The following is an 18134-nucleotide window of genomic DNA, read 5'->3' as shown; positions in this document are numbered from 1 at the left end:
AAGATGTGTTCATAACATTCAGAAAGTAAATCCTCCACTTCACAGTCTTATCTGCCCCAAGGATGGTGATTCACCACCTTTGCAGCTCCAGAAAGCTGTGTAAAGAACAGTGGGGCCATGTCCCTGAAGGGTGGAAGGTGTGAGCTAAGTCACTTTCACTACAGGAGAAGAGCTCTATCCTAATAAAGAAGCTCTGAGGTAGATCATTTTTCCCTATCTTCCCAAGAGAGGCAGGCCTTTCCCCACAGACTTGATTTGTACCTTGCAAGTTTGCTTTCCTTTCCAGAACTCAACTATCAAAAAAAAAAAAAAAACAAAAAACCTCACAGAATACATCTCTCAGCTGAGATTTAGTGTCTTCATTTGCATGGTGGCAGGGGAATCATAACATGTTCTGCGATGAATAGGTCCAAGGTACCCTCAGGTGTATGACACCAGATACCAAAACTTCATGTCTAAACAGTTAATGGAGTTTTAGCATCATCCATTACCATATGGCATAATGACTCCACTTGGTTCCCAGCAGTGCCATTTATTCAGTGGACCAGGAATGACTGTTTATTGTATTTTCACTGATTTATATAAATTTTAATGTTTTTAAACTGGACTGTGTGAAAAGGGATGCACTAGTTTTGGAAACGTTGATATACCTCAAAGCAAGAAATACAAAAAACCCCCCAACCCTGACTAGCTGGACCATGCAGTAACCCCACTGCTCACCCTCCACCCATCCCAAACACCCCCGAGAAATGCTACCAACAAATTACAATTGAATTCGTGAGGTCTCTGAAGATCTGAGGCATCCCTATCCTTGCCTCAAGCTGGGAAGTTTGATGCAGCATTTAAAAACTCTTTTGTATTTCTAAAGTTAAAGCTGTGCTGATAAAGTGCCACACCAGTCCCTTCCCACATAGAAGTTGGGAACATTTGGATCTGAAATGCAGCTTATCTCACTCTTGCCTAAGGAGTAACTGATACAGAACAGGTCAAGCATGAGGCAGCCGGTGAGGGAGCCCAGAACCAGGCACTGAGGTTGGGTAGGCACTGTCTCACTGATCCCAGACTAAGAAGACTGCTTGCCACTAAAACCAGAGACCTTTTTCAGAACTGCTTTCTTTCATCTTCCTGTCTTACTCCTGCTGGGGCAGCAGATTTGGAAAGCCAAATGCTGTACTTGTGTGCACCTACCCCTTTTACACTCAGACTGTGTCCTTCAGGGAGCTCTCTCCAGGTGCATTTGCTATGGAGAGCATGAGGTGGGGTCACAGCTCATCCTCCAGCAAGGCAAAAAGAGGGCACAACGTTTAGGAATCAGGTCAATTTCACACTGCTGGCAGCCACTGGACAGAACACCATTTGCAAGCTGCCCTGATATATAAACATTAAATAGGCAGTGCCATATTTCATGGGAAAGCTAAACTAAAATTCGTCAGCTCTGTCCTCTGGAAAAGCTATGTGTGTTTTATGGAACATCTCTGGTTACATGGAGCAGTGAAAGCCAGCTGCAATCTAGGGCAAAGTTAGCCATGAAAAAATGGTGCCTGTAAAGTAGGAAGCTCTAAGTACTTAATCTACTGTCTCACAGCATGACCTATATTTTTTCCACTGAACCTTCTGAAAAGGCAAAGGGCTTTGTTTCATGACCAAGTTCACACATGACCTTAGGTTAGCATCACAGTTACATTCCAGTTATGTATTTTTAAGAATAATCGAGCACTTATAGACATTTATGGGTAAATTGAGCAGACACACAACCCCCTCCTCCCCAGACAGATTTTTGGTGAATTCCTGTAAAAGCTCCTGGACATCCATTTCTCAGCAATGCTAAAGCACTGATAGTTTCTGAACAGTGGAGCACCACTGAATCCTTGCAAAGCTAACTCAGAATTCACACCATGCTGAAGATGGAGCCTGTGCACCTTTAAACTGTTTTGCTACCTGCAGTAGTGATTGTGCTTTTATAAAGGGCAAACAACAAGTATTTTAGTATGAGAACTGTTCAAGTAAGTTTTAATAGAGTGCACCAGTGAATCAAGATGACTTGCATCAGATTTGGTTCAATGAACATCAGATAAAAAAAAAAAAAGAAAAGGGGCTACAGTTCTTTCTTTCCAAACACCACCCTTTTTTCTAAGGCAACAATACACGTCCATTTCCGAACATAACTTTTACATAGGAAAGCTACATCACAGTACAGTATGTAAAGTCCATCTTGGTCAAGAAGCCATTAGAGAATGGCACATTTACTACACTTACAGCTTTCTAACTTAGGGTTACAGAGTTTACCACAGCTTTTTTTTTTAATTTTTATTTTTTAAAGTGACGATTTCTTAATGAACTTTCTATTCTTCACAAGAGTGTGCAGATGGGGCCCATATGTTGATATTACAGTAATTACGACATTAAATAACATTGCACAACCAACCTCTATGGTTAATTCAGTACAAAAGAACAAGTATTAAAATGTACCAGTACTAGTGGTTTTACATAGTTTATAATCATTAATTATGAAGGAAAAAAATTGTGGGGCTGGTTTTTTTTTTTCCTTTTCTGTAGGCAAGTGCCTAATTACAAAGCTGCACATTATAGGCATAATGATGTGGAATAAATACAAGAAATCTGGTAAAATATTAAACACAAACAGGTTACATGGGAACAAACTGTACAACCACAAAAGCATAAATCAACAATTTATCATTATAAACAATGTATGTTTAGCTGTAAAATATTATGTGGAATTGCATGTACTCTTTGGGGACGCATGTTCCAAAAGCCAAGCTAATTCCTGAGGTGGTATTATTAACTTACACAATTGGTCAACACTTCAGATTATCTTGTGCTATTAAACAGTCCCAATGTTAATAGAGTTCCATAAAATGGAATTTGTAGTATTCTGAAGGCAGCAAATAAGTGATATTTTACACCAAGATATTAAAATTAAATTATTCCGGTTCTCCATTTTGGTGCTACATTTGTTAATGGGCCATGGGAATAAGCACTGGAATTTGCAGACAGAAATCACTCATGCCTGGTTTCTGTTCCCCCACAGCTCTTAGCTGGCCAAAGGCAGAACAAAGTTTCTTAACTGTAAGTGCCGACACTGTAAACATATTTGTCTCTTTTTTTCAACTAAACACTGTCCAATAACAAAGATAAGAGCCAAAGATAAGCAGGAACAGTCTCATGTAGAACAAAAGCCAATTACTCATCGACTTTTGGTTCAACTCATGAACTATTTTTAAATAATTAAAAATGGTCATGCTACAGTTGTGAAAACTAGTTTGTGCATTTGACTGAGGACACAAGTTTTTTAAAAATGCATGGTAGAGTAAGACTTATAAAACCCACCAAAAATGTAAATGATAGGGAAGAACTTTTCCAACTCAAAGCATCAAACATACATTTCTGTGCAGAAATCTAGACAACTATACAAGATCTGAATTTAAGCAGTCATCTTTTTATTATACAACTCTATGAACATAAAATGAACAGAATGCTCTATATACTTACCTGTACATGTGAACATAACTTCTTTAGCTACAGTTATTTAATATAGGTCATACTGGATTTAACTTTACAATTCTGAATAACTATGTATAACCTTATTGCAATAAGGGCAATTTTTATATGGGGAGTTTCACAGGCCAATCACATTAGGCGAAACCAGTACATTCAAAGTGTAGATCATGTATGAATCTTCCCTGATCCCAAAGAATTTAGGTTCTCTTTACAGCTTAAGCTCGTTTGCTATCTTGGATGCAATGTTCTTAAATGCGATAGAAGTCCCAGATATTCTCTTGAAGCGAACTCCATTGAGTGACAATCGTGGCAGTTTGCAGACTTCCATCTCCCACTGAACAAGGCTGTCTTGTCGTGCATCACCGTGGACACAGAAGAGCAAAAACCTCTCTTTTTGTTCATAATCACAGTTATTGGCATCTAACACTTTCCGAATCTCTCTCATCATATCGTTCGGGTCCATAGAACTCGTGGTCTTCATACTCCACGTGAAGCGCAAGGAGCGTGGCTTCGAATCTTTGCTATCCTCCTTCTCTCTGTCTTTAGGCTCCCCAGAAACACTCCTGGAACAAGTGACACATAGCAAAATCAAAACCAGAGCAGTGTAGGCGAGAGAGAGGAGAGAAATACAGTTTTTGAACAGGGGTTTCTAAACTGCCATTGCGATGCCACAAGTCATGGGCAAGCAAATTCAGGGAGTGGGATGGACACTGCTGAACAGCCCTGCCCCACGTGCTGCGTGCATGTGCTCAGCAAAGCACCGTGCCGCTGTAGTAGCACGCAGCAAGGCAAGTTTGGAAACCCCTGCTCTACAATGTTATGATGACAACATATGCAATGGGAACTGCAGCAGACACACATTACTCTATACTGCTCCAAAGAAAGTGGAATCTATGCAAAAGCATGACTGAAGTTCTGCTGATTTCATGATCTGGAGCATGCCATACACCAACAAAACTGAAGTTGAGGGACACAGTCCTGAAGCAGAAATCATACGGTAAAAGCAGCAGAGGAAAAAATCCCACCCTGCAATTCACAAGTCTTTAGTTAATTCCCTCCCTTCTTTTTTGCCTTCTTCCCCCACCTCCTTTTGTGTTTGTTTAGATTTTTGACCTCTCTCTGTGTCAAAAGACCTTATAATAACTTGTTTTATTTTAACTGATGAGGCAGATTTTGGACTGTAATTTGGCTGTGAACAGCCTGTTGGTCACCATTTGAGTACATGGCCCGCAGCCTTTACAAGTAAGAAACAGTGATGTGTATTTTACAAATACAGACAAACTATTTTATTTAATAAAGGTCAAAATTGCAAGGGAACAATTTCCAATTAATGCTCTTAGTCTCATGCTTCCTTATCAAATAGATTACTTGTTCCATTGCAGAAAACATTTTGAGAACCAGCACTAATTATTTTAAAGTAATTTCACAGTCAGCTGTTATCTGTTCTAGCCCCAGGTACTCCTGATGCTGAGGCCTCCCCATCCATCATGGGGGAAAGGTGCTGCTCTCATTTCAAGTCTATCAGCTGTCATCATTATTCAGAGAGGAGTCAAAATAAGCACTTTTAATTCAACTTTGTGTGACCCCCAGAGAACCACAGTGATATTAAGGGATAGAGCAGGGATAAGATCTCAAATGACTTTTTTAGCCCAAAACAGACACTGTAGGATGACAAAAAGCAGAGATAGCTAAAGAATGAAAGCAAGAGCTGAAAGCAACTTTACACTTAATTTGAACACTCAGTCTCTTTTCCCTTTCCATAACCAAGAATTTGACAGCTAAGAGACTCTGAATTGAAAAGGGCTAACTTAGATAAATGCATTGTGTGTTACATCCAGTGTATCTGGGTAATAATGTGCTGTTTATTTTTTTTTAATAGAGGCTTTCTGTTTTGAAAACTAAATCAATACTTTCTGTAAGTGACCAGTTTAGAATGAATGCAAACTACAATGCCTGTTCATTAGAAAGCAGAAAAATAAAGAGGTATGCACTGTGCTTAAGCACACCAAAAGCTGAAACATGGCAAAAGAGCAGATATACTGGAAAATGAGCATATGAAGAATGTTTTATTGCTAACGAAGCATCCATAGATTTGTGTATAGTGGTTGCCACAGAAATTCAATATCTGGCAGTCATCAACCCTTCTGTCTGAATGTCACTTGCTTTATTTCTCAGAGCAAGTGACATTCATTTCTCAGGGACTATAAGGTGTTTACTTATGGCAAGCAGCAGCTTTAGTAATGAGCACAGTATGTAACTATAATAAAAATTTAATAGATACATATATACACACAGGCACACAAAGTATTTACACTGTCCACTGAAACCAAAAGTAAACACCATTAAATACTTGTAAGTCAAATCATGATTTTAAGTGCCTACAGGGGGTTTTATTATTCAAAGAAATATGCTTACATAAAGTTTTGTATTAAATACTTCGCAAGAAAGCAGAAATGAGGGATAAAAAGGACCTCGACAAGACCCCCTCCCCCCAAACAGAAAACATTTTTGAAATACAGAATATTTAAGCACTATTCTTTTTCACATCCTGATTTAAAAGGCTTTAAGAAATCACTTGATTTGAAAGACCTAGGAGCGAAGTATTAATAGTGACTCCTCACCTTGAGGTGTCAGTTCTGCCACTGGCTTCGCCTTCACTTGGATCCCTCAAAACAAAGTTAAGGTTGAGATTCAATGATAAAAGTGAAAAATAAAAGTTAAGAAAACCTACACCTAGAACAATGTTAAATAGCTACTGACAAAAAAAAAAAAAAAAAGAATCAGTATATTAATGTTAAGCCTAATACTATTTAAAAGATTTTTTTCACAGCTGTAATTTTAGTTTCCCTTTATGACACCTTAGTTTTTTTCTGGCTCTGACATGTAATTGTTTAAATTTTTTTCCCCCAGCTAATGGCAAAATTAACATGTTGTTCTGAACCTACTGCAGACAGAGCAATGGCCACATGTAACTCCAGCAAGCACAGAGGAGCAGTTGGTCAAGGTGGTCCAGGGGGGCTCCACTCTGCACCCTTGTGGGTCAGGCCTTTTGTATCCCTGAAAGCACTTTGAGACAAGCCCATGCTTAAGCACACTCAAGCAGTTAACAATAATAAGATGTGCCTAAGAGTTTGTGAGACCAAATGTTTGCAGCCCAATTCAGGAAGGTTACTTCAACATCTGCTTAACTTTAAGCACATCAGCTGTTACACTGACTTCAATGAGATGACCAGAGAAGGAGATTAAATGTATCTTTAACTTGTTGCATTAGAGCTGTGCTTTGCAAGAAAGTTTTATATGATGTCTTTTTAGTATGAAGCAACTTGAAATAAATTCCCAGATTGTGTAAGCCACGTAGGTATGTTCCTAGCGCTGCTGTACCAATATTTAGCACCCAATTTCAATTACATGATTAATGTAATACCTTCAAAACACTAATATTTTAGTAACTAACATGAGGGAAGTATCATTGACTCAAAATACTTCAATACCCTATTCACTAAGCATTCTCATTAGGCATTTATTTTATATACTTACCAGAAAAGGCATTTGCCCTTGTCAAAAGTTAGTAAAAAAAGTCTTTCATGTCACCTTCTAGTAAAAGTATGCTTTAAATTATTATTTCCTGAACAGTACAGAAGTTAAAAGTTATGTGATCCAAGTCAAAGAACAGCAAAAAAATAACCCCTGGATCTTCACCCAGGTAAAAATCAGCCACTAAGTCTTAAACAACCCCCCAAAAAAAACCCCAAAACCCCCAAACAAACAAACAAAAAAAACCCCAAAAAACCCCGCTAACAAAGCAAACAGAAAGCAAACAGACACCCTGCAAGGCCATGACAAAATATATTTTTAAAATTAAAAAACATACCAGGAAATTGTATAAAATCTTCTATAATAAAGATAAATTTAAAATACATAAATTTAGGATATCTTAATTCTAAATACATTGTTTAAAATATTATTTTAATATTTTAAGATAATGAAAACATTATTTCTTTGATCTAACTCTTAAAAACAAAGTCAAGATACCATTCCTTGCAAAAAACAAGGAGCTATAACACAAAAAAAAGCAGCCTGTACTCTTGAAGTTGATTAGTTACTCAACAGAAAATACCTTTCTTCCTATTTAGAAATCTACACCGACAACAGTTGGCTAGCTTTGCTGTAATACTTTTTACTCTTTAAAATCAGAGAACAATTCACTCCTTACAACTACATAAGAGCTGGAGATACCAATAATGGAGGATTACAGTCCTGTATGTTCAGGTTTCTGGAAAAAGAAAATAATTCACCGACATTTTTTCTTTTTAGGTCTTCATAGGAGGTATTACTAGACACACACTGATGCACTATCAGCTCATCAGGTGAAATTAATAGATAAATAACTGGTAGAAAGAGGCAAAATGAAAATTACGTCCCCTTTTGTGAAAGCTCTTGTGACTGTTAAGTCAACAGTCACTTGATCTTGAACAGTGTATTTGAAAACCTTTCTCAGCACCTCTCCTCACAGGATTATTACTGATAGCATCATCACAGGAATTAATGCAGATCCAGGATGTGTGGGTTTTCTTCTTTCAGAAACCTGAACTTACATTTGAAGAAGCTGCTGACATAATAAACCAGGCTTTATGATACTGAAATACTATTATTTCTGCACTTCCAGATTTCTGCCTGCTTCTAACTTCTCATTTATTCACAGATTTTAGAATTACCTGAAATAACTACACCTACTCCTTTTAAGCACAGCAATGATTGTAAATATCATCCTTGCAACAAACTGCATCCAATTAAAAAAGTAAAATATTGTCAATATTAAATAATTACTTATTTTGAAGTCACTCTTTCCAGTATTTAAATTAATTTCATTTTACTTTAATTGTATCACAGCTGTGAAACAGGGGTAAAAGCCCCTTTTGACCAGCATTCTCTTGTTCCTTTAAGAAAAAGAAGAAAAAGAGCTGGTCAAACAAAGGTTACAGTATTTACACAGAAGTGAAACAAGGCAGATTCTGGAAGGAACAGACAAATCAAGCAGCATTCTAACTAAATTTATATTTCCTTCAGAGTTAAACTGGAAATTGTCAAAGACTTCGCATTTGAAGTCCTGCTTACAGGCTGGGCTTTTGCAATTTTTTTCTCTTGAAACTCGAGGTACCAACCTGCGAACGAACTTGGAGGTGATCTTGCTGATGATGCCTGTGGACGTCCCTCTCCTGGCGTGCGCGAACGCCCCCGTCTCGTGGGAGGGCGAGGCGGGCGGGCCGTTGTAGGTGGCGTTGCGCCGCTCCCGCAGCTGCTCCCCGTGGAAAGTGCTTCGGCTGGAGCTGCCCCGGGGAAAGCGGGTCCGGTCTGGCGTGGTGGTGCTAATGCTATGAGCAGATGGGGAGGCAGCAGGCACTCTTTGACTTGCACTGCTGGGCAAACAGAAGCATAAATAACGAGAAAGACCAGGCTCTCCTACATGACAACTGTTTCTCAAAGACGGGAAAGAAACCCCGCTCTTGATTCTTTTAAACAACTGAATGTGCTACTGATTTGCTTTTAGGATTCATAATTGGTTTGATTTTACAGTGAAAATATCTCTTGATTATTTCTATCTCAAGTGTTAGAGCTGTTAAAAAAGTATACACAGATAATAGGACAAAAGGAAAAAGGTAAAGAAGTCTGTAGCAAGATCTGAAAGCGCACCCAGCTCGCTTCTGGAAAAATGTGTTCATTAATACCCTTAATGGACTCCCAAAAAACTTCACGGATATTTCTTAAATCACAACCTGACAGAAATAAGTGTATAAAGCTATTCAGGCAGTTAGTAGAAAGAACAACTATACCATGGTGCTTTTAGACAACAACGAGCTTAGCAACCTACAAATCAGAGAGGTTTACATTCCGGTATTTCATTTCAATTTACGGTGGCCTGTGTTGTACAGTCCCATCTAAAGTAATCAAATTTTTAACTACTTTAGTTTCCAAGAAGTCTCTGGAGGGAGGCAGTCAAGGAATTTCTTTAATAGTATACAAACATGTGCCATGAACAAAATCAGGTTTAAATCATCATGTAATACCCACAATACTTGAGCAAGCTCCTGTTTAAAACCAGAACGCATTGTGGCAGTTTTCACTGGATTACGAACACTTTGATGTCTGTCACAAACTGAACAAGAGCACTTCTGAAGTGCACAGCAAAAAGAAATGCCCACTAATCTGTTACCTTGGTCGGTAAGCTTCAGTACCATCTTTGATGGTTGGCAGCGTGACTTTGATAGGGTGACCAGAGGCAGACATAGATTTTTGATGCCGAGGGCGTGTAGAGACAGAGGCCACTGCAGAGCCTGCAGAGGATGTACTGCTTGCAGACATTTCTGTCAGGCTTTTCCATGGTAGCAAGGAAGCAGGGATGGACAAATGGGAAAAGAAAGGTTAGTGTAAATACCCTTAAAAAAAGAGAGAAAAACGAATTTATTTTTTAAAACTCAGCAGTACTGCTTAATTAAACAGAAGATTGAGTGACCAGGCTGCCTGAGTCAGCTAAAGCAAATAATTCAAAATTCTAAGAAAATTATGTTAATCCATAAATGAATACTCCATATACATTAAGTTAGGCCTTTTCTTTCCTCCCACGATTAAAGCTTACATACACATTATTCAAAGTAATAAAGAAGAACTACAATGAATACCAGGACATAATAAAAAAATATTGAAAAAGAAATTCACAGAGACTTAAATAGATTGATTAAACAAACTCTCCTTCTGTGAATACCCTTATTTGCAAACAACATCTAAAACATGAAACAATTGGAACTGCTGTCACATTATCACTTGACTGGTTTTTAAAGGACCAATTTGTCGTCCTCTGGACAGCGTCCTCCAGACGCTGCTGGGCTGAGTCAACCCTTTCAAAGTACAGTTCCTTCTATCAGTACTTTTATTTCTCCTTCCTTAAGTGGCAAGAAAGATGAAAGTAGTGGCAAAACTATTGTGCCATTAATTTTTAAAACAAAAGTCAAATGAATTAAGGCAAAATACAGCTTTGCCTCTACAAGCATAAGTGAAATTGCATTAATAATGTATTAGCAACTGGAGTCCCACAGTTAAATATCTGTAGCAAAGAGGTAAAGACTTCAGATGAATAATTCGATGGCACAAGACATTCAGCTGCACCAAATCCAAATTCAGCTGCAACATAACATCTTGTAGGAAGGGCAAATAATGTAACTCAAAAGAAAATGCTTCCTAATTTTTCAGAATATGCTCAAAGAACTGAGCACAATATTCACTGCACTCATGAAAGGATCAAGGATTAAGAATTTCCATACTACAGGAAAAAATCAATGGTAAAATGAAAAACTTTGGGGGAAGTCCCTTCTCCCTTACAGAATTTTATGTATTAAATCTCTTGAAAGAAAAATATCTTTGTCAGATCAGAAAAAGTATTGTAATACATATTATAAAGGTCTATCTAAAAAACATCTGTTATCTGATTTTTTTTTTCAGAAAAGGATTCTTACTACCTTTGTTTAAATACTTGAAACTATACACAAAAAGCCAAAAGTGTTTGGGAAAACACTTCTGAAAGCACCCATCCAATAATTTGAAATTAAAATGCTTTAAGGAAGTACATTAAAAAGCAGAAAACTAATTTTAAGTGTTTAATTAAAATAGTTGTCTTTCATGTGTTCCACAGCTCATAATTTTACTGTAGATGAACAACCTGGTACTTCTTATTTCCAAAATTTTATTCATCATTAAAAAATTCAAACATTATGACAGAAAACAAAAGAAAACTAGATTAGTAGATTACGTTACTTCGTGCCATGAGTTTTTATTCATTTTACAGTAACTGTTGTATTTGAATAGCTTGAAAAGCATCAGAGTGAGGGCTGTTATTTGAGTCTAAATTTAAAAATCCAGTTTTTATTACTCGCCAATAAAGCCAGTATTTTATTTTTCAGTCAAGTACAGGGGTTAAATAACACCAAGGGTGAACAAAAGATTTTTTAAGACGACTAACTGGCACTGTTAAACACAATACTACTTAACAAAACATACTAAACTGAGCTTCATTGTCATCCACAAACAGACACAAACTGGTTACCATCACTAGGAAAATACTATTTAGGCCAAACACTTATATTGAAAGCAATCGACAAATTTTAATCATTTCAGCTCTTTGAGTGTTTAGGGGGAAATGAAAAAAGAATCAGGCTACACTGTCAGAGTAATCCATCTGAAGAACCTCCCCACAGCACAACTGCCCACTTAGCAATTACTTGTTAGCACAGTTACTTCCTCCTGTGTTGGAAGACAACCCTCAGTAATCAACATGTCCATAAAAAGAAGCAAAGGCCGACTGACACATTTAACTTAAAAATTCATTGCAAACAAAGAAGCAGCAGTGGAAGATAAAAACATACACTTGGATTTTACGTATTTCACACTATGATTCATAATGGTATTTTGCATAACCCGCTTCTTCTGTGCCTCAGTTCTTGTACCCAAACTAATAAACAAGGGAAGTTGAACAATACCTGTTGTCCTTCCCATTCTGTATTGCAGAATAGCGATCTGAAGAACGTTCACAAACGTAAGTGTTCCTCCTTGTCATTCCACTACCAGAAAACACATTATTCTAGAAGAGAATTAAGATTTAAGTTAAATTAAATACTTTCTACTGTATATATACTGGGCAAAAATCTAAGCATTAGAAGAAGCAAATCAAAACAGTGTTTCAGCCACTTATGTATATTGTTAATGTATTTAAATGTACTGAGTCAAACTGTAAACACAAATCACTTATATCGTCAGCTGTTTTTGCAATAGCTCATTCACCATCTCATTACTGCACCACTGAGAATACACTAATAGAACACAAGGAAGTTAAATTTTGCTGACACAGGCTTTACTAAGTATTATTATGCAATTCCCACATACTGTGTTCCTGTATTATTTGTCCCTGGGACCAAACAAACCAGGATCCAGAGAACACACCTGTAACTGGCTGAAAGGTTTTCTTGCACAGCATAATTTTCCAACAAGGGCTCCAGTTTGTTGCCCCGTCAAAAGAACTTTCAAAAGGAAAATGGAAATACTAGAAATCTATGTCATTCAACCCTGAAATTATGATCCAAATAACATGGCAAACACTTCTTGTTGCAAAAATACTGATGGTATTTCTTTCTGTTACTAATTTCAGTTTGGATACACTTCCTAAAATAAGCACAAACATACTCTCCATCCCTACCAAGTACAGGTTAGCTACTGAAGGCTTAGCTTTAGTACATGACATACAATTCTCACTTTTCAATACACTACATACTGAACTTGGGGTGGGAGAGGTTGCACTGTGCTAACATTACATTCGGATGCCTGCTGGCAAAAGATTTCCAATACCCTAGGCCTAGGTACTGTAGGACATCATGAACTCTCCAAGATTTACTATGTTTAGGTCTCTCTTACCTACAGTTTTTCAGCATTAATATGACCCCACAAAGACCACTTAATTAACTGCTTTAAGGCCAAATTGTAAGGAAGATTAACAACTGCAACAATTGTTTCTGAAATTAAACTCTCCTGAGTTACACAAATATGACTGAAGGTCGTAAATATGTTTTCAAGAAATTCTGCCTTTCTGAAGGTAACATCACGTTACCCCCAAAGTCACACAAAATATTAAATTATTACATATTAAATTAGCTTTTTTCACTTTAAATGTGTGCATTTTAAACAAAAATATTCACTATCTGTGTAAGCTGCTCAACCTTGAACTACTGTTGTAATATCAGACACCAATATTCCCTAATCATGCCCATCACAAAGCCTTTCAAAGTCCCCAATATAGTAACAGAGCTAAAAATGCACAAATATTGAAGTTGCCATTAGCAAGTAAATCAATTTCTCATTCTTCACAGCAAAGATACTCCATTTAATTAGTTCTCACAAAGCAGAGAAATGCTTGTGACATATCAGCTTGTACCACACATGACTCTAATCAGCTTTGGGGCAAGACATTTTGGAAAAGCTCAGATGTGAAATTTAATCTTAGAAGACTCAAAGTTCCTGCATGCAATCCACAAAACCTTAATTTCAAAGACTTTTGAAGGGGTGAGAAGACAACAACCCTATTTAAAATAAAAAAAAAAAAATTAAAGCACATGCAGATGTATTGCAGACCAGCCTGCAGAACATTAGGAGTTAAATGAACTTCAGCATTTATTTTGCTTTCAGAAAATCCTAATAGAAATGCACATCATCTTTCCAGAATATCCAAGATGGGAGCACGCAGAATCCCAAAGGACAATGAGAATTCCTGCTGCCAGTCTGGTGTACTAAAAGATGGCAATAGTTTTTGTATTTAATGGACCATGTCTCCTAAATAGCACAAAGTATACTTGAATCTTAAATCATGATTCACGCAGATTTTTTTCTCCTCACATGAACTCCTGCTCCTAAGTAGCTGTTTAAACACCATGCAGTGTTTAAATTTTTTCACTGTGAATCCTAAACATCAATCCTACTGCACATGAATTACCAAAAGGCAAAGTAGATGCTTTCACAGTAGAAGAGACAGACTCTCCAATTTAGAACAAAGATGTTTAAAGCAGTAATATGATAGCAGTTTACAGAATTGTGAATATTGTAACAGAAGCATTAAGAAATTAGTAATTTGCTAGTTCAGTTTCTTAATACAACAGCCAGGTTGTAAATCATATTAGCAGGCTCACGCACCAGGGAACAAGTGGGCTGTTCCCCCTCATCTCACTCCATTTCAGAATTCCACAATTAAGTGGTTTCAGAAAGCCCAAAAGCCAAATTTACAGAGAAAGTTCAAGAGAGATATTATGTAGGATTAATCAGATGAAATCCCTGAATCAGAAGTCCCTTGACTTCCTTGTAGATAGACAAGCATTAGAAACCAGAAAAAGAGCACTCCATATTGGCTCCATTCTTATGTTCTTTCCTTAAATATCCAATATTTTTCTTGACAGAAACTGAAGTTTGCCCAAGTGCAGACATTCTCATGTTTACTGTTATGTTAGTGTCAGAAAAAGTGAAGTTGGGGGGAAGGGAAAGGTTTATTTTAAAAGGCATCTACTGTAGCCTATTTCTGTCTGCCAGTAAAAGTTACCAGAAATAGACTTAGTGGCTTATTCAGTACCCATTATGTCTATAGTAATCTTGCGCTGCACATTTTTTTTTAAATAGGGAAAAATAAATATAACAAGCCCAAAGCACACCCAACTCACAGTGGTAACTGCACTTGACTTCTTTCTTTCTGGACCCACAAGTGGACTTGCAGCCATCTCTCCTTTGGATCCCACTGTAGTGCTGCCGAGTTTGCGTGAGACATCCTTGTCCCAGTCCTCTTTCTGCTCATTTTCCACACTGTTTGCCTGAGACCTTTTTGTGTATGACACAGCAGGAGGAATTGAGGGGCCAACTGCCAAATAAAAATAGAATTAATAAATACCTAAAAATAATCGCTGCATTTTTCTTGGCCAAAGTAGTCTAAATATAATTCCTCGAGTCCAAAAAAAGCATTTGAACAACTCTGACGGCAAACTCAGCACACAGACCAACCTACTAAATCGAGCTGTGACAGCCTGTGTTCTTTTTACCCACTCTTCACTTCCAATCTGCAGTTCAGAATTACTTCCCATTTCACATCAATATGTAAAACCTAGAAGAGCATTTTAATTCTCATTTTAAATCCATGCAATTTGTACAGTATTATGAAAAAAGGAATTAAATTGTATTTTTCAAATTATTTTTAGTACATTTGCTGTATACCTTTTCCTCTAAATATGATGAAATATTATTTTCCCCTGAAAACCCTAGGCCTACTTCATTTACAAGCATGTTTATACTTGAAAAATATCACAATTCTTTTCCCCTCATCATTCTTTAAAATGTTATGGGAAAACTCCTCCATCAGCAGACCTTTACATTCCTTTGAAATAAAATCATATCAGCTAACAAAATGCAGGAAACAGTAGTGCAAATTAGGCAGAGAAAAGGGCAAAACATTTAAAAAATATTTATAGCAATTTGACAGCTGAGGAAAAAAATAATCTTTCATTTAATGTTTTAAATATGTATTCTTTTTTGATAGAAGCATTTTCACCTGAAAATATTTCCTGAATACCTGATAAATTTGTTGTCTTGGAAGCAAACAATTTGGCCCCATAGCCAAATGTAACGATAAAATAATTGGCTTGCTGCCCTTGGGGTTATCCAGAGCAATAGCTGCCATTAGCTCCTAAACACAAAACACCCTCAGTGTCTCATTTAGTGAGTCAACCAAGAAACAAGTCCAAAGAATTAAATCTGTGAGGTGCATGGATCCAGATTTACCACGGAAACCTTCACACAGACATGTCACGATGAGCTACACAACAAATGCACAGAGTGGGGGCCCTGCCAGGCTCACAAACCCCTGCCCATTCCCACTAAGCTGTGTCTGTAACTTCACTTGTTGGAATGCCATCCCCACCGTGGTCGCTGAACCGCCGCTGTTTCTGGTTGGTGGAGATGCTGCGCTGGACCTTCAGGTGAGCGGGGGACTGCACCGAGCTGTTGTTGAGGTCGCTGCTGGGGCGAGACCTTTGACCCAAGTTGCTGCTGGACAAGGAATCACCTGCTTCAAACTACAAGGAAAACAGGTTTTCAAAGCATAAACAAAATTCAACACTACTGGTACTTCTATAGCATTATAAAGCAAAAAGTTGCAATCAAAGGTGCTTTTTAAAAATTTAACATTGTATCCAGAGATGAATATTCTTTGAGATTAATTTTATCATTTCATCTCTGTTTAATGTGCTTTAAAAACACATAGCTAAAGCTACATAGTTAATGAATGCTCAAAACAAAATTAGGAGAATCTTGACAGAAACAAAAAGAGTGCTATTTTAAAACCAAAGCCATAGAGTGGCTTTCCCTGCCTTTTTAAATTTTATTTTTAATCCTATGAGCATTCATACCTCCAGAATAATTTTAAAATGAACTGGACTGAATCAGAAGGACTAAAAAAGCAAGTACTGACTAAAGGACCCTTTATGGCTTTCAAAACATCTTTATAAGGTGTATCTCAGCCACTGATTTGTTCATCTTTAAGAAGCCAAAGTTCTATGAAAATATGGAGGAAAAGACAAATATTCTCTTCCAAGCAATTTGAGCCAAAATTATTTTATTCCCTCCATGCTCTGCCATCAGAAGGGAATTCTGGCTCAGAAATGTGAGAAAATGCACCCAAGGATGCACATATCAGATCTACACTTTCTTGGAATTGAAGGAAGGCCAACGAAGCAGCAGGGAAAAAAATTCCTTCAAAAAGAGAGCCTTGGGCTCTGATTTCTTGAAAAATCCATGTGGTCCAAAGGATGTACAGATCCTTCTAGTTCCAAAACAATCACAAGGTTTTCTGCCATAAATTCATTAATTATTACAATGCAATAACTTATTGAATAATTCAATATACTATAAAACAGTATATGAGTGAGAAAGGATGAGCACATTTCTGAGAAATAAAGGATGTCACAGATGTGACATCTGAGTAGCCAGAAAACCAATTGCTATTAACTATTTCAGATTTTAACTGAAAACACACATGACAAGATGAAAACTGAGCACTTAAAAGTCATGACACTTTAGATTAAGAGCCAGCTTTTTAAAAAGCAATTCAACACATTTACAAGCAAACATGAACATACTGGAGGATTTAATTTATTTCTTCATATGGGAACTAGCCAGATATCCAAAAGCATATGAAAAAGGAAACACAATCATAAGTTATCAATAACAATTTAAAACAAAAAAAGTTACAAAATAATTAATAAAAGCAGCATTCAACCCAGCAACACATAAAGGCCAAGCCAGAAAATGTAAACAGCACTTACTTCAGGTGGTTTTCTACCTAGGAGCAGGTAAGTGGCCATGACTTCATCGTACTTTTGGTTTACTAAAGATTCATGGATTTCTTCTCTTGAAAAGCCCATTGTGACCATAATGTCTAAAAGTAAAAGAAGCCAGATATATCAGCAGAATGTGTTTGGGTTTACTGACAACTTACGAAAAGTGAAAACAGAAAAACAGCCTTATAATTTACAAGTAAGTAAGATTCAAATCAACCTCAAGTGAGGTTTCTTTGCTATGCAAAAATAGAAAACGCTACTAACTCCTCTCTTGTTATTTTCATCTTGAAAACTCCCAACTATATTATCCAACTCTTAACTAATTTATAAAACATTCAATGTTATTCAACAACAAATAAAGCACTGGCAAATAGAAACTATGAATAGCTACTGGGCCAAAACAGTAACTTTCTCTAACCACAGAAGGCAAGAAGTGTTGCCCTCATAAGAAAATCTGCCACCTTCAGTCTGTTAAATTCTGTAGTCTTATTTGTCTTTTGCTGTGCTTGTTGTTTCAAACTAAATTTCAAGATTGATGTCAACTCAGTGAAGTCACAAAAGTAGTTATAAGGAGGCCACTGTAATGGAATTTCTCATTTAAATAAAAATAATGCATTTTACTTGTATGATGAGATTGTAGGTCAAATTTGTAAGAGTTTAGTTTGCCTTCCAAGATAAAACTGCCTGTGTGCACCAGATGCAACATCC

The 18134-nt window shown here is 37.0% G+C and overlaps 1 protein-coding gene across 4 annotated transcripts in view; it reads right to left on the bottom strand.

Annotated features, from left to right (window-relative positions):
- Positions 1-2478: 2478 nt before the first annotated feature.
- MARK1 (microtubule affinity regulating kinase 1) overlaps positions 2479-18134 on the bottom strand; it is a 56954-nt gene continuing 41298 nt past the window's right edge. Inside the window, exons 11-18 of one of the 4 annotated variants that reach the window (XM_084202063.1) lie at positions 17412-17524; positions 16010-16163; positions 14763-14956; positions 12048-12148; positions 9731-9889; positions 8682-8936; positions 6141-6185; positions 2479-4082 (exon numbers count right to left, since the gene is read on the bottom strand). In XM_084202063.1, coding sequence (XP_084058189.1) covers positions 3728-4082; positions 6141-6185; positions 8682-8936; positions 9731-9889; positions 12048-12148; positions 14763-14956; positions 16010-16163; positions 17412-17524 — 1376 coding nt within the window. In that variant the 3' untranslated portion in view covers positions 2479-3727. The remainder of the gene's footprint in view (positions 4083-6140; positions 6186-8681; positions 8937-9730; positions 9890-12047; positions 12149-14762; positions 14957-16009; positions 16164-17411; positions 17525-18134) is intronic. The other 3 variants (XM_084202064.1, XM_084202065.1, XM_084202066.1) reach the window with 3 other exon arrangements.

Source organism: Fringilla coelebs, assembly GCF_963513975.1.
Source record: "Fringilla coelebs genome assembly, chromosome: 3".
NCBI classification, from domain to species: Eukaryota; Metazoa; Chordata; class Aves; order Passeriformes; family Fringillidae; genus Fringilla; species Fringilla coelebs.
The sequence above is the reverse complement of the archived record's forward strand: the minus strand, read 5'-3'. Positions and strand labels throughout refer to the sequence as shown.